The 16,413-nt window shown below is 40.2% G+C and overlaps 2 protein-coding genes across 2 annotated transcripts; one reads left to right on the top strand and one right to left on the bottom strand.

The window, feature by feature from the left end:
• The first annotated feature begins 6,507 nt into the window (after positions 1-6,507).
• LOC147855911 (uncharacterized) lies at positions 6,508-10,980 on the top strand. Its single transcript, XM_087329583.1, has 3 exons — positions 6,508-7,331; positions 7,424-8,373; positions 10,965-10,980. The coding sequence occupies exons 1-3, from the start codon at positions 6,726-6,728 to the stop codon at positions 10,978-10,980; spliced, it is 1,572 nt and encodes a 523-aa protein (XP_087185709.1). The 5' UTR covers positions 6,508-6,725.
• A 36-nt stretch (positions 10,981-11,016) lies between these two features.
• Positions 11,017-13,257, bottom strand: LOC147855910 (uncharacterized). Its single transcript, XM_087329580.1, has 6 exons — positions 13,062-13,257; positions 12,905-12,982; positions 12,716-12,820; positions 11,829-12,623; positions 11,258-11,349; positions 11,017-11,091 (listed from the first exon to the last, which is right to left on the bottom strand). The coding sequence occupies exons 1-6, from the start codon at positions 13,249-13,251 to the stop codon at positions 11,017-11,019; spliced, it is 1,335 nt and encodes a 444-aa protein (XP_087185706.1). The 5' UTR covers positions 13,252-13,257.
• Between the last annotated feature and the right edge of the window lie 3,156 nt (positions 13,258-16,413).

Raw genomic sequence — 16,413 nt, 5'->3', positions numbered from 1 at the left:
ACACTAAGACTCGCAGGCAACAACCTCGAGCTCATTTTCTTTGCCTAATGACGGTTACAACCGAGATGCAACAACACACACACACTCTCTCTCTCTCTCTCTCTCTCTCTCTCTCTCTCTCTCTCTCTCTCTCTCTCTCTCGCTATCATTGTTACAACACTATAAACTCTCTTACATAAAGTTTTGCCCTAGTTATATTTATAGTCATATAACATTCGGGCTTATTTACAAATCTGGCCTAAATAGGCGCATCATAAAACCTATTTACATATGTGGCCTTTTCCGAATGCCAATGCGAACTCGATCTGGATACCGATCTAGACACCGATCCAGATTCAAATTCTCTCTTTTCTTTTGATCCTTCTAATTTGGCCTGGGCTTTCCTTCCCCTTCACTCCGACATGGGGTGATCCGACAATCTAACTCAACGTTGACACACGTCTAGTTTCTCTGTCGACAACACCTTCGTCAACATGTATGATCCGTTGTCCGTTGTGTGGATCTTCATCAGGACAAACTCCTTTTCTTCTACCCGCTCCCAGAGCCAATGGTATCTCCTTTGGATGTGCTTTGTCCTCAAGTGGTAGGAGGCATTCTTTGTAAGGTGGACGACACTTTGGTTGTCGCAGTATAGTCGAAATTCATCTTGCCGAATCCCCAACTCCCCGATGAACTCCTTCATCCATATTATTTCCTTGCCGGCTTCTACAATTGCCATATACTCCGCTTCCATGGTCGAAAACGCCACGACCTTTTGTAGCCTCAACTGCCATTAGACGGCTCCCCCTGCATAAATCATTACATACCCCGACGTGGATGGACTGGTGTCTACATCAACCGACATGTCAGAGTAAGTAAAAACTTCCAATAAGGGGTTACCTAAGCCAAATCGAAAGCACACGCTCAAGGTGCCTTTAAGGTACTAGATTATCCACTTGATCGTTGCCCAGTGCTCTTTGCCATGATTATTCATGAATCGGCTGATGACTCTGACAACAGAATTAATGTCCAGTCTAGTGCAAACATCCCATACATAAGGCTTCCGACTACTAAGGCGTAGGGTACCTTCATAAGGCCAGCCTTTCCGCCTTCGACTTTGGACTTTGCCTCCCGGACAACTTGCTGTTTGTTGGCAATGTCGACCCGACTGGCTTCACATTTTGCATGTTGAACCTCTAGAGCCACACCAACTTCTTTGTTCTGCCTCAGACTATCTGCATTCCCAAGATCTGTCTTCTCAAACCCATATCCTTCATCGAGAATGACATGCTCAGGGCCTTCTTCAGCATTGCTATCTTGATATGGTTCCGTTCGACAATCAACATGTTGTCCACGTACAACAGGAGTATGAGGAAATCTCCTCTATTGAAATTCTTCACAAACACGCAATGGTCGGCCTGCGCCTTGTGGTATCCTTGGTCGGCCATGAAGGATTCGAACTTCCGGTACCACTGTCGGGGAGCTTGCTTCAGTCCGTACAGACTCTTCTTCAACCGGCATACTAGGTGCTCCTTTCCATTCTTGACGAATCCTTCCGGTTGCTGCATGTAGATCTCCTCTTGAAGGTCGCGATGTAGAAATGTCATCTTAACATCCAACTATTTGACTTCTAGGTCCAGGCTTGCCGCTATGCTCAACACCGTTTGGATGGATGTCATCTTCACTACTAGGGCAAATATTTCGTCGAAATTGACACCCTTCTTCTGTTGAAAGCTTTTATGACAATTCGTGCTTTGTATCTGGCTGGATTTCTTCCATCTCCCGGTTTCAACTTGTATACCCACTTGTTCCAGAGTGCCTTCTTTCCTTTCAGCAACTCGGTCAATTCATATGTGTGGTTCTCATGCAAGGAATCCATCTCCTCTTGCATGGCTCGTAACCACTTACAGTTGTGGGTGTCGTTCTTTGCTTCAACGAAGTTCTCTAGCACCCCCTCGTCGGTCAACAACACATATTCTTTTTCCGAAAATCTTTGGGGGGCTCTTCTCTCTCGTCCAACTCCAGACTGGTCTCTGACTAACCCGACTCCTTGTCTAAATTCAATCAGCTCTCGAGGTTCTTCAGTCAACTTTTGACTTTCGACTATTCGGGAGGATATGTTCAACTCCTTCTCCCAGTTGACAATAGTCTTCTCCTCCATGAAGACTATATCTCGGCTCCGAATGACCTTCTTGTTGACTAAGTCCCATAGTTGGTAACTGAATTCATCATCGCCATAGTCGAGAAATATGCATGGTCGAGATTTCGGGTCTAATTTTCCCCTTTGATCCTTAGCCACATGCACGTAGGAAAGACAACCGAACACCTTCAAGTGTTGGTATGACATGTTTTTGCCGGTCCACACCCTTTGTGGAACATCTCTGTCCAATGGTGTTGAGGCCCAAGGGTGATCTATTGATCACATACACTATTGTCATCAACGCCTCAACCCAAAACGTCTTGGGCAACTTGGCATGTGCTAACATACTTCAGACTCTCTCCATGATGGTCAGGCCAACCCCTTGAGTTCTAGCGTCTTCGGCACGATGTACTTGAGTTAGATTCCCTTTGACCGACAGTACTCTTCGAACTGTCCTCAGTACTCTCTTGCATTATCCGTTCGAACCGCTTTCAGTTGTTGGTCGGTCTCTCTTTCGACTCTCGCTTGGAACTCCTTGAAGACCGATAGCACCTGGTCCTTGGTCTTCAATGCGGAAGCCCACAACTTCCGACTACAGTCATAAATGAAGGTCACAAAATATTGTGAACTAGCATGTGACTTAGTGTCTACGTAGCATATGTCAGTATGCACTAGTTCCAACGGCATTCTCTTCCTTGTCAGGGGCCTAGTTCGGAAGGTGGTTCTATTCTGATTGCCCGCCAAGCAATCATTGCACTTCTCAAGTTGCACGTTCTTCACCTCCAAAATGAGATTATCATTGACAAGTCTCTGCATCCCATCTTGCTCATCTAACACAACCTCATGTGCCACAGCTCGTCGATTGTGTCGGCTGCCACATTCACTTCTTCCTGGCATAGTCAGACATGCATTAGATACAATGTGTTGGTTTTTCGGGCTCGAACCACAATCAGGATCCATTTGCTGAACTTCATGACGTTGTTCCGGATGCTACCTGTGTAGCCTTCGTAGTCTAGCCGACCAATTGATATAAGATTCAGTCGAACTTTCGGAACGTGTCAGACATCCTTCAACACTAGTCGACACCTAGTCGATGTCACGAGACACACATCTCTTGTGCCAACAATTCGGCATGATCCTTCATTTCCCATCTTTACAAGACCGTGGTCTCCGGCCTTGTATGGTGAGAAGCACTTTCGGTAGGGGGCTAGGTGAAACAACGCACTTGAATCGACCACCCATGCCGATTCATCTTCGACAAGATTTAGTTCTCTTTGCTCATTGATGAGCATCATATCCTCTTCACTTGTCGTGATTGCTGACGTGCCTTTCCGATCCAGATTTTTCTTTGGATCTGCATCGACAACTCCTCCTTTCTCCTTTAGGAAGTGTTGGCCAATCTTTTGGAAATGCCTCGGCTTCCCACAATAGAAGCATGGGGCCTTCCCTTTGACTTCGACCTCGTCCCCGACTTTTCCCAGTTTTGGGGATTTCTATTCTGACCTCATCCCCGATTTGTGTCACCTTCCGTGACTAAGGCCTTTGGGTCGGAAACTACCTCTCTCTCCTTCCGACAAGCTTCTTCATTCAGCAAGCTCAACTTCACGTTCTCCAGGGATAAGTGTTTCCCTTCCGGTCTGGCATTGTACAATGTGACAACTAGTGTCTCCCAACTGTCCGGAAGAGATCGGGCAACAATAATAATGCTAGTACCTCTTCGGCTAGAGGTGGTTTGGTTTATTAGTCCTTGGAACGCATTCAGGTGCTCCACCATGTTGGAGCCATCTTGATACCCGACTCTGTTGACAGCATTCTTGTTCTCGAACATAATGCCGATCTTCTCCCAAAGGACATCCGCCTTGTTCTCCTCATTCAAGTTGTTGTATAGAATCATGTCTATAAAACATCTTATGTATGTTGCTGCCTTCATATGCATGACTTCCCAAGTGTTGACCTGTCCACAATCGACTGCTATAACCGACAGACACAATAGGTTGAACGTCGACGAATAAAACAGGGATGTGCAACATTCCACATGCACTAGAAACATTTGTAAATAGGTGCTAAAAGTATACCACAAAGTTCGTAAAGTATAAATGTGATGTGCACTTAGGTGCACATGCACATGTAGGAAAAGAGAGTGCATAGAAGTAAGGGTGTAATGAGTAGTGGGCATGGTGTTGTGTGTGTGTGTGTGTGTGTGTGTATGATGAGAGGAGAGAGAATTAAGGCCCCATCAATATCTCCTCTTAAAATCAAGGCAAATATTCTTCTTCGAAAAGAGAGGAATATTTGGCCTCTCCTTTGTAATAAGTCTCACCTTTTTCCACTATAAAAGGGGGTGAGGAGGCACCATTGAGAGGGTCGCCATTTTGTCATCTTAGGTAGATCATTAGAGTTTTTCTTCTTCTTCATCTTATCCCTATTTCGTTTTAGGGTTTCGGTTCTAGGTCCCCCTTTCTATCATTTTCCTTTCTCTTGATTAGGGTTTAGTTCTTCTTTCTATCCAGTTAGGTTTTCTTCTAGTTGTGCTTGAGTCTTGCCTATATGGCCATAGTTGTAAATCATATTGTGGCTTACATGCCCTATAATGGAATTAACTTGATGAACCTTGTCTCAGTCTAGCTCTTTATCTTGTTAATCTTCACACATTGTTCTTCCCCTTTTGTGCTCGGAAGCTCTAAGGGTTAAGCTCCCATTCCCCCTCTTTTACTCCCTAGTCCAAGACCCCCGTGGTCCTGCCCAAGCCGATGTCGTAAAGGGATACGAACGAATGGTGCCACCGAGATTCCACACTTGGTTCGATGACCCAACACTCCTTGGAGATCCACCTGATTCAACTCATTGGAGTTGATTTACATTCTAGACTCAAGTTTCTTTAGTATTATTGTTATTAGGGATTTATACGCATTATTTTAGTGGAACAAATATGGTATAGTCGAAACCATGTAATGTATTGCATGTGCACCATATAATGCACATGCAAAGCTTCTCTACATGTGTGCCACATGGCCCACATGCTTTTTTATAACACACATGCACAAGCTTCTCTTGGGGGTGCCACATGGCCCACATGTAAAAGCATCCATTTAGTATAAGAGGGGAAGACTATTGTCATGAGGGGGGGGGGGGGGGGGGACCAGTGTTGGGCAAAGTCCCAGGAATAGTGTCAGCGTTCCGGTTGGGTTGGGACATTTGCCGGTCAAGGTGGGGGGGAGCCGGAACTGATTCCGGCTAGAATTTCCCCAAAACCGGAATCTAGCCGGTTAATATTTTTGTAACCGGCCATTTATGCATTTTTTTTTTTTAAATGTTAAAAAAAACAATTTTCCCTATTTCCCCCTCTTTCGTTGTGTTTTTCCTTGTTTGTTTCCCCCTCCGGCCCCACTCTCGAATCCCTCTTCCCCCCCCCCCCTCTTTTTCCTGTTTTCCCTCTCTTTTCATGTTTGTCTATGGGTAGAAGCACGCTACGGTGTACCAGAAAAGTACTGTTTTTGGCCACAAAAATTGTCAGTACTTTTAGTACTGTTAGTATGAATAATTCAAAAAAAAAAAATCAGAGAAAAAGAAAATCGATTTTGGAGAGTGGGGTGACTGTAGTACAAGTGTCATTTATTGTAGAAGGAGTGGGGGGAACAGGTGAGGAGATGTTCATTCCATTTTGGGGGCTATTTTCCCCTCACGTCGATTTTGGCGCTTCCCCTCACGTCGTTTTGGCGGTTCCCCTCATACTCCTCTTCCTCTATCCCTCTGAGCTTTTCATCACAGATCCATGTTCAGTTTCTGATTTCCTCCAATCTAAATCTCAGACATCCATGTCTGTTTTGAGCGTTTAAGTTGAGGATTTCTGATTTTTTTAGGGTTTCTGTTTTTGTTAGGGTTTAGGTCGAGGTACAGAGACTGTTGGTAGCAGCCAATAGTGACTTCTTCGACAACGACTTTCTTACATCCATCCATTGAAGTTGGTGTCGTGGTGATTTGTGGCTTTTTCCACCAAATCGAGGCGGCATTGGAGGTTCCTTCCGCCAAATCGAGGCGGCATATCCAACGCTCCGTCCACCATTGGAGGTTCCTTCCACCAAATCGAGGCGGCATATCCAACGCCCCCTCCATCCATTCGAGGTTCCTTCCATCCGTTTTTTTTATTTTCAGTACTAAAATGTTACATTTCTTCATATTTCAGTACAAAAATTTTAGAACTGACAATTGTCATATTTGATATGTAATTCTAATGTTTGAAACGAAATATCTTTCACTTTGCAGGCCACATTTAAAAACATTTGATTTGGTGTCGTGGTGATTTGTGGCTTTTTCCACCAAATCGAGGCGGCATATCCAACGCTCCGTCCACCATTGGAGGTTCCTTTCACCAAACCGTTTTTTTTATTTTCAGTACTAAAATGTTACATTTCTTCATATTTCAGTACAAAAATTTTAGAACTGACAATTGTCATATTTGATATGTAATTCTAATGTTTGAAACGAAATATCTTTCACTTTGCAGGCCACATTTAAAAACATTTGATTGTGTTTTCTTGGTTGAGTCTATATAACATTAACTACTTTTGCAAGCCACTTAATTTTTGCGGATAAATCTAGTGACCGAATGGGGGTTCCTAACGAGAGTGAGTTGTCAAGTAACTCATGCATATCTGAAAGGACTAAGAGACGAGTGGTTCTTCACATAGTCCGTTATTTGGTAGAAATAACAAAGAGATTTAGTGAAGAGGATCGTAGGGATATTATCTGTAGAGTGTTACACCATCAAAGTTTGAATGAAGACATGGAGAGAATAAAATTTAGGGACCAATGTGTTTCAGAAGAGATTGTAGAGTCTATGAAGTCATCCCTAGACTTAGTGAAAGGTGTAGAGAGCTTAGACAAACTTGCTGCAAAGAGGGCAGCCCTACACATGGTTGTGAACGGTGCGAGAGGAAAAAAATATAGTGATACTAAAGTTGCCTTAGCCCTGGGTATTCAAAGAAGGAACTTGAGGAAACATCGCCAAAATATACACTCAAACAAATTCAAGTGGATGGGGTTGGGACGTAGACGACGATGTGATGCCTTATCTCAAGAGATTATTGAGAAAGTGGATTCATTTTGGGCCAAAAATACGCGTGTCTCACCAAATAAGAAGGACGTGTGTAGACAACGAATAAGTCAGGGTAAGTACCAGATTCACCCTAGACACTTCTTGGAGATGACAGAGGTATTCCATTTTTTTATATCATTTCACATTCCATAACTTTGTGTTTTGACCAACTGTATATTAATGTTTGCTATATATATTGGTTGATGTAGGCTGAATTGTACATGAACTTTAAAGATCAACATCCAAGCTTGACTGTTGGATTCCGCAAGTTCCAAGGTTTGAAACCATTTTATGTTAGAAAATTAAATGAGAGGAATACATGTTGTTGTGTGTACCATGTGAAGATGGACATGTTAAGGCTAGCCGTGAATGCAATGCGTACTGATTGTAAGGGTATACACGGGGAATTATGTGTCTGCACTTGTGAGATATGTAGACCAAATGGGGAGGATAATAGGTGTAATGCACGAAACATGACTTATGCATCTGTTTCTGAGCTATGGAGGTCTTGTGTTTGTGAAAAAGAACCATCATGTGAGTGGCATCGTCGTACATGTCTATTAAGAACATGTAAGGTTTGTCCGCTACCATTATTTTGTATGCAGGAGCTTGATTTGGGAAACAGTCATATCGTGAAATGGAAATATTTAGAGTATGTGACTGAAAATATTGGCAAGGGAGTTGTAACTAAGCGTATCAAGGAAGTATATAAGGAGACATGTGCTGCTACCCTTGTCTCAGAATTTAAGAAACAACTTGGGGAGTTCATTCCACATAACTTCCGGAGTTATTGGCAAAATTCACAATTCAAGGAATGTATTAATAACTTACCAACGGGTGTCATCGTATCTGTTATTGACTTTGCAGAAAACTATACATTTAAAGTTCAGAATGAGGTTCAATCAATGCATTGGTACAATGATCAATGTACAATACTTGTGCATATTTGCTATTGGAGGCAAGACGGTGAGTTACATAAGAAATCAATATTTTACATTTCAGATGATAAAAAGCATGATACACTATTTGTTCAACATTGTTTTAAGCTTCACCATGCAGATTTATTTTCTCTAGGGGTAACCTTTAACCGTCATTGGGTTTGGTCTGATGGTGCTGCCTCGCAGTTTAAGGCGGCACGATCGTTCTACTTTATCGCCAGGTAATTTTTAATCCATATGTTTAGTACTTACCATGCAATGTGTAAGGAAGTAATTCTTGTGTTAGTGCATGCATACTAATTATGTTTGTAATTATTAACAAACAGTACTATTCACATGGATGCATACTAATTATGTTTGTAACTATTCGAATCTTGCACTTGTGAATGGATGCATGCATACTAATTTTGTTTGTACTATGTTTTAATCCATGTGAAGGGTTCTCCATAGACACATTGTACTATGTTGTGTGTTGTATCTGTACTATGTTGTGTTTACAGGAGGATGTAAAGTACTCATCTTGTACTCATAGTATTGTCCGTCCTTAAGAGCATTGTACTAAGTATGTTTTAATCCATGTGAAGGGTTCTCCATAGACACATTGTACTATGTTGTGTGTTGTATCTGTACTATGTTGTGTTTACAGGAGGATGTAAAGTACTCATCTTGTACTCATAGTATTGTCCGTCCTTAAGAGCATTGTACTAAGTATGTTTTAATCCATGTGAAGGGTTCTCCATAGACACATTGTACTATGTTGTGTGTTGTATCTGTACTATGTTGTGTTTACAGGAGGATGTAAAGTACTCATCTTGTACTCATAGTATTGTCCGTCCTTAAGAGCATTGTACTAAGTATGTTTTAATCCATGTGAAGGGTTCTCCATAGACACATTGTACTATACAAGAGGATGTAAAGTACTCATCTTCTACTCATAGTATAAACCATACTAAGTTAGTACTAAGTTATATCCATACTAAGTATCGATTAATCAATGTGAAGGGTTCTCCATAGACACATTGTAGTATGTTGTGTGTTGGTTCTGTACTATGTTGTGTTTACAAAAGGATGTAAAGTACTCATCTTGTACTTATAGTATTGTCCGTCCTTAAGAGAATTGTACTAATTATGTTTTAATCCATGTGAAGGGTTCTCCATAGACACATTGTACTATACAAGAGGATGTTAAGTACTCATCTTGTACTCATAGTATAAACCAGACTAAGTTAGTACTAAGAATTGTACTAAGTATCGACTAATCAATGTGAAGGGTTCTCCATAGACACATTGTACTATGTTGTGTGTTGCTTCTGTACTATGTTGTGTTTACAAAAGGATGTAAAGTACTCATCTTGTACTTATAGTATTGTCCGTCCTTAAGAGAATTGTACTAATTATGTTTTAATCCATGTGAAGGGTTCTCCATAGACACATTGTACTATACAAGGGGATGTAAAGTACTCATCTTGTACTCATAGTATAAACCAGACTAAGTTAGTACTAAGTTATATCCATACTAAGTTAGTATTAAATGGATGCCAGTATTAATGGAAGTGTAGTACTCTCTATTGACAACATAGTACTAATTTTGTTGGAAACCTGAGTTACAAAAGCAGGTATTTCTCCTTATTCAACATTCGTATGCAATGGAATTACTTCGGGTCTGGACATGGAAAAGGAGAGCATGATGGCGCGGGGGCTGTGATCAAACGTGCCCTTACAAGTGAGCAGTTGGATAATAATGGTGCTAAGCTACAAAATGCACATGATGTTGTGCAGTGGCTAACATGGAAGATGTCAAATGATGGTAAGAACAGATTGTTTGTTGAAGTTCGCGCTGATGAGGTCGATAGAACTAAATCATATGGTTGTAAAACCGTGAAAGGCACACGCAGCACCCATTGTGTGTTAGGGTTTAGCCGCAAGGACACAACACAATTGTTACTACGTAGTTTATCATGCTTTTGTTCCATGTGTATAGATGAAGCTTGGGATAAATGCATCAACCTATCAATCGTGGAGCCCTGGAAGTTGCAGAAGCTTGAGCCTGAACGACAAGATGATATTGAAGATGATGTGCATTCAAACGATATTGTATACTACAACCAAAATCAAGACTTGGCAGTTTTATTGGAAGTTGGAGATCATTTTGCAGTGCTCAAATCTCCTCAGAATGAAGATTTAGAAGACTACTACATTGTGGTGTGCAAGCAAGGAAAGACATTATTGAAAGAAGTGGTGAGGGATGGCTGGGGCAACAATTTCAACATTGGTGAGTCTGTCGTGTATGGAAACTATTATGCAAAGTTGCCGCAGTGCAAGAACACATATGCATTACTAAAAGAAGCACCCATCGCAATAATCTACGCTGATGCCATTCTTGCGATCAAATTCAATATGACTCAAGCAAAGCACAAGGTTAAGGGATACAACACTGTCTACAAGGTCCCCCAAGAGGTTCATGAGCACATATTAGGGGAGGTCTCTCTATTTAATGCTTGAAAGTCACCCTCTCAATACATTGTACCCTCTCAATACTTGGAGTTCACTATTAATTTTGATGATTGACAAATGAATTGATATATTTCATCTTTCTTCTAAAGTGTTTATGCCTGTCAACCACTTGTACTTATCTTTCATAATATATTAGTTGTTGTCAACAAGACTTGGATTTCTTCATTGCCGATATTGCTCATGTTTCCTGATGTTATTTGAGCATAGAAGTTTTGCAGAGCCATGGTAAAATGAGTAAAAATATTGTATATCTTCTTGATAAAGTCTAGATTCATTGTCGTTGGTGTGTCCTCTGTAGGCACATAAATCTGTAAGTTGAATTCAAATTATGACTTTAATATTGTAAGATTTTATACTGTAAGTTCATTCTTCAAGAAGCAAATGTGCAATGAAGCCTCAAATTCCTTAACAAAATAATCCAACTCCTGAAACAATAATTTGTGATAGCTCAAAAAGGGGAGTGTTTCCTTACTACTGTTAGTGGATAGTTCATCCATTGGGATGATATCATCAAAATATGGCCCACATTGCTTCAACAATTTGCACAAATTCTGGTTACCCTCCAAATGGGATTGATGAAACAGTCTATACTTCAATAACACCCGATATTTTCTGTTTATCATCATTAACACCTGAAAACCTAAATTTTCCTAGCAAGCTAAGAAGAATTTCAAGCATTTTATCTACAACAGACTCAAAGACTTGGCAACTCATCAGGAGATGATCTCAAAAAAGAAACAAAACGTTGTAAAAAGAGGAATACTTAGATCAAAAAGTATATTCCCATTGTTTCTACAAAATACAGAAGTGGAATTTTGACATTGGCAATTGAAACAGTATTTTGGTATCCAAATAGAGGTATTTCAGACATCACTAACAGCTAAAGTTCAAGTACAATCGGAAGAAAATCAGGCACTAGAGGGTAACTTGGCCGATCTTGTAATGCGCTTGTTGTTGGTGCCAGATTTTACATTCTTCTTTATCTTAAAGCCTTTAGGTATGAGCTGACTAAGTGGCACTTCATCATCAGAGGCATCAGAGATAGGCGTGGATGCGCGGGCACCTTGTACTGGTGGCAAGCTTGAGAGAGCAACTGTGTTTTCTGCAACTGCAATGCTTGTACACAAATCCACAAAGGTGCTGTCGATAGTCAAATTATCACTCATCTTTATTCCCCTATCATCATCAATGATGCCTGTACACTCGTTCTTATTAGACTCCTGTATGTGGACTATGGCAGTAGTCATGGTCAACTCCTCTTGTACGGTGGCTGTCAACTCATTCTTAAGACTACGTGTACAATCAGGCTTATCTGTACAATCAGGCTCCTCATGTGATTCTGTACAATCAGGCTTATCTTCAGGGAAAGCGATGTTCTTTCCACGATCCATTTGGGCATTCTCAGTACAATCAAGCTCCTCTTCATTACTAGCAATGTTCTTTCCATACTCCTCATCAGAATCTTTAGACAGTACTAGCACATTATCAGTAGACACTACTAACACATTATCAGTACAATCAGTCTGCTCTTCAGTACTTGCCATATTCTTTCCACACTCTTCATGGGCTTCAGTCTTCTCTTCAGTACTTGCCATATTCTTTCCACACTCTTCATGAGCTTCAATCTTCTCTTCAGTACTTGCCATATTCTTTCCAGAGTCTTCATAGGCTTCAATCTTCTCTTCAGTACTTGCCATATTCTTTCCAGACTCTTCATGGGCTTCAATCTTCTCTTCAGTACTTGCCATATTCTTTCCACACTCCTCATGGGCTTCTTTAGACATACTGTTGTTTGGACATGCCAGCTGCTCTTCACATATGAATGCTTCGTTTTTCTCACAATCCTCATGTGTGGAAGATGTGCTTCCAGAATCTGCCTCCGTGGAAAGGTTAATCCCAGAATCTGACTCTGCACTTGTGCTCCATGAAGTTCCCGATTCAGGCTGCTCTTGTAAACCTAATTAATGGGATTCCAAACAATATTAGTATCAACTCACATACTCAAAAGTTTGCAAACAATGAACATAGGGTTTTGGGCCACATTTTTACCTAATGTTACATGGTCATACTGTACAGCCGTAGATACCCCATTGCAAGTGGTGGGCTCGGTCATCTTCTCCACAACATCTAGGTGCTCAACAGTGTTGCTATGATCTATAGAATGCACCAAAAGCAACAATATAATAGGGTTGTTATGAGCTAAATCATTGTTTTCAAAGTCTGGCTTTTGACGTTTACCTGGGAGTGTGATAAATTCGTCTTCACGATCAGGTTTTGAACTCGTATCTCCGTCACCAAATATCATTTCGTCATCAGCTAGCAACACAAGTACATGGTATTAGACAATGGATTAGGTTGACAACGCTCCTGACAGGTGAGAACTTATATGACTCACCATTGCATTCAACTTTCCTTTTCTTGCCGTTTCCATACAACATTCTTGCAGCATTTCTCTTCTTACTGGGCTCTATTTCTAAAGACACATCATTTCTCTTCTTAGTGGGCTCTATTTCAAATTGTTGACCGGAGCTTGGGGAATTTGTTTGTAGAAGCATATGTTCCACTGCTCCAATGGCCCTTCTCATACATTCATCCTCATCATAAAAATCATAGGTTATTGGTAATGATGGTCCCTGAACCTTGGAATGTGCGGCAGATATTGAGGGTTTAGGCACAGGGGCTGGTAGTTCCATGACCTTCCCTGGCGTGGAGTTGCTTGACACTACGACATTCATTGCAAGAAACAAAAAAACGTTGAACGTTAGTACCATCATCTAAAATATACAATGTAGGTCACAATGTACTCCTCACATAGTTCCTAATTTACTGAACTAGTACTAATAAGGAACAATGTACTGCTCACTTAGTTCCCAATTTACAGAAGTAGTACTAATCATGCACAATATACACAAGTAGTACTAATCATGCAGAATATACTACTCACTTAGTTACCATGTTACACAAGGAGTACTAATCCCGAACAATGTACCACTGTACTAATCATGAACAATGTACTACTCACTTGTTTCCTAAATTAGTGGACTAGTACTTATAAGGAACAATGTACTGCTCACTTAGTTCGCAAATTACACAAATAGTACTAATCATGCACAATATACACAAGTAGTACTAATCATGCACAAGTACTAATCCCGAAAAATGCACCACTGACTTTGTCAAATTTATAAGTAGTACTAATCTTGAACAATGTACTACTCACTTATTTCCTAAATCACTGAACTAGTACTAATCCCGAACAATGTACTGCTCACTTAGTTCCCAAATTACACAAATAGTACTAATCATGCACAATATACTACTCACTTAGTTACCAATTTACACAAATAAGGTACAAATCTAGTACTAATAGGGAACAAAGTACTACTCAGTTCCCAAATTACAAAACTAGTACTAATCATGAGCAATGTACTACTCACTTAGTTACAAAACTATTACTAATCATGAGCAATGTACTAGAAACTTAGTTCACAAAGTACAAAACTAGTACTAATCATGAACAATGTAGTAATTACTAAGTACTAATCCAACAAATGTAGATTGGTATTTTGCACACAAGTAATACTAAACGTGATATGTGTTCTACACACCTAGTTACATAACTTGTACTAATTACACCAACAGTATTGAACTTGAACAGTATTAGTACTAAACGTGATATGTGTTTCACACACCTCATTTCCAAATTACAGAAACTGTACTATTATTCAGCAATTTAAGTGACACCTTGTTCCCAAATTACATTACTAGTACTAATTTCCAAGTTACACAAACAATACTAACAGTCAACAGTGTACTATAAGTATAGTGTTTACTAAACTAATACTAGGCAAGTTACAATATAGATTGGACGATGTTGTACCTGGTTCCCTTTTAGTACTACTAATTCTGGAAAATATCCCTTCAACTAACTACACATACCAATTATATATTAAGAGTACTGCCAATACTATCCCATTGTTGTTAGAGATACACTAATACTAATCCATTGTTCTCCTAAATTTTAAGTATGAATTGTGGCATACACTAGTTCTAGTCCAAATGATAATTGACATTATATAATACAAACAATAGAATAGTAGAGCCACATACCGTACGGGTGTACTTTTAAACCCCAAGCATAGTACCACTCAGCCGCAATTGTAGTTTTACAGTCCATACATGTATTCTCTTTCTCAAAATGATACTTAGCACATAGCACATGATATGTGTGCAAGCATGGTGTAATCACAACATCCATAGCCTCCAGCTTGAATCCGAGGCCACAAAATATACACCTGGAAGATTGCAAACACAAGTTATAATATATTAGCTGCTCACTTATTTATACCATAAAAGTAGAAATAAATAACTTTTAAAGCTAATACCGTGATATAGCTATACTAGTAATGGTACTTTCTATACCACTTGGGTGCTCAATTACAGATGGACACAAAGTATCAAAACCATTATGTTTTAAATCCTGCATCAAGCATGCAAGGTTCTCAGAATGCAACTTTAAGGCTGACAACTTATTATCTATTTCTTCATGTGCATTCCTGCAAGTATCAAGGTCTGTCATCTGTGAATGTAATTGAGCACCCATATTGTTCAGCTCTTTCTTCAACTCCTCTTTCAACACCTCACTTTCTGAATTTTGGATTGTCGATGCAATCCATTCATATGTAGTCTTTATTGAAGAAAATTTCTTTTCTGCCTGTATCTCAGCTGATTTAACTGCTTCCAAATCAGCAAGTAGTGCTTGTATTCTTGAGCTCATAGAAGCTATGCAACCAGCCATCATCTGTTCATGTTTTTCAGTCATTGTGGCCCGTACCTTTGCCTCTAGAACTTGTTGGACAGGTGTTGTAGCTGGAATATCCACATGAGAGGTTCCAGATGACTTCAAGCCAGTGTTGGTACTGGAGGACCCTTTGTAATGTTCTGACCGGTGCCGATTAAAATCTTCCCAATTAACGTCGATGCCACCTTCAACTTCACATGCAAAAGCACGTGCAAAAACAGTACCCACCTCATTGTTAGTGATTTGATTTGTATCATAAACATGTTCGTATCTCGTCTTCAATAAATTGATGTATTCCCTCTTCAAACCACTCATGTGGAATCCTCGCCTTGTGTCGGGATGTGCTGACCCCCAGGTTTTTAACAACCACTCTCTCAGCTCTGGGTAAACGTCAGGTCGTGCCCGAAGGAAATAATTCCATCCAAGAGGTGTGTCTCGACTGATGGACTGGTACTGCCAGGTCTTCTTTCTCTGTGTTGATGAATTCATCACCCTTTCTCTTGTGGGTGTCTTCTTGCTTTCTTTCATGGGTGTCCTTCTTCCTTCCTTCACTGGTGTCTTCACTTTCTCTTTCATCAATGTCTTCTTTATGGGTGTCCTTCTCGTCATTTTCCTAGTCAACACAATTCTCATCAACACATAGCAAATCAATTACCATCAACACATCGCAATTACCATCAACACATAGCAAATCATCACATTGCATGTACAAACCACATGTACAAACCACATAGCAAATCATCACATTGCAAATCAACACACAATAACCCTAAATAGTCAAACACACAGAAAATAAAACTCATCCATGTCAAACACACAGAAAATAAAAACAGACGAATAGGAAAGTCAAAGAAAACGAAAACTTTGTAAATCATCATAACCAACTCCATCACATCGCATGTACAAGCCATGTCCAACATACAAAAACCCAAAATAGTAGGAAAAA

Source organism: Azolla caroliniana, unplaced genomic scaffold (assembly GCF_043228905.1).
Source record: "Azolla caroliniana isolate FFs.n. ecotype wild unplaced genomic scaffold, voAzoCaro1.0.p SCAF_13, whole genome shotgun sequence".
Classification (NCBI taxonomy): domain Eukaryota; kingdom Viridiplantae; phylum Streptophyta; class Polypodiopsida; order Salviniales; family Salviniaceae; genus Azolla; species Azolla caroliniana.
The sequence above is the reverse complement of the archived record's forward strand: the minus strand, read 5'-3'. Positions and strand labels throughout refer to the sequence as shown.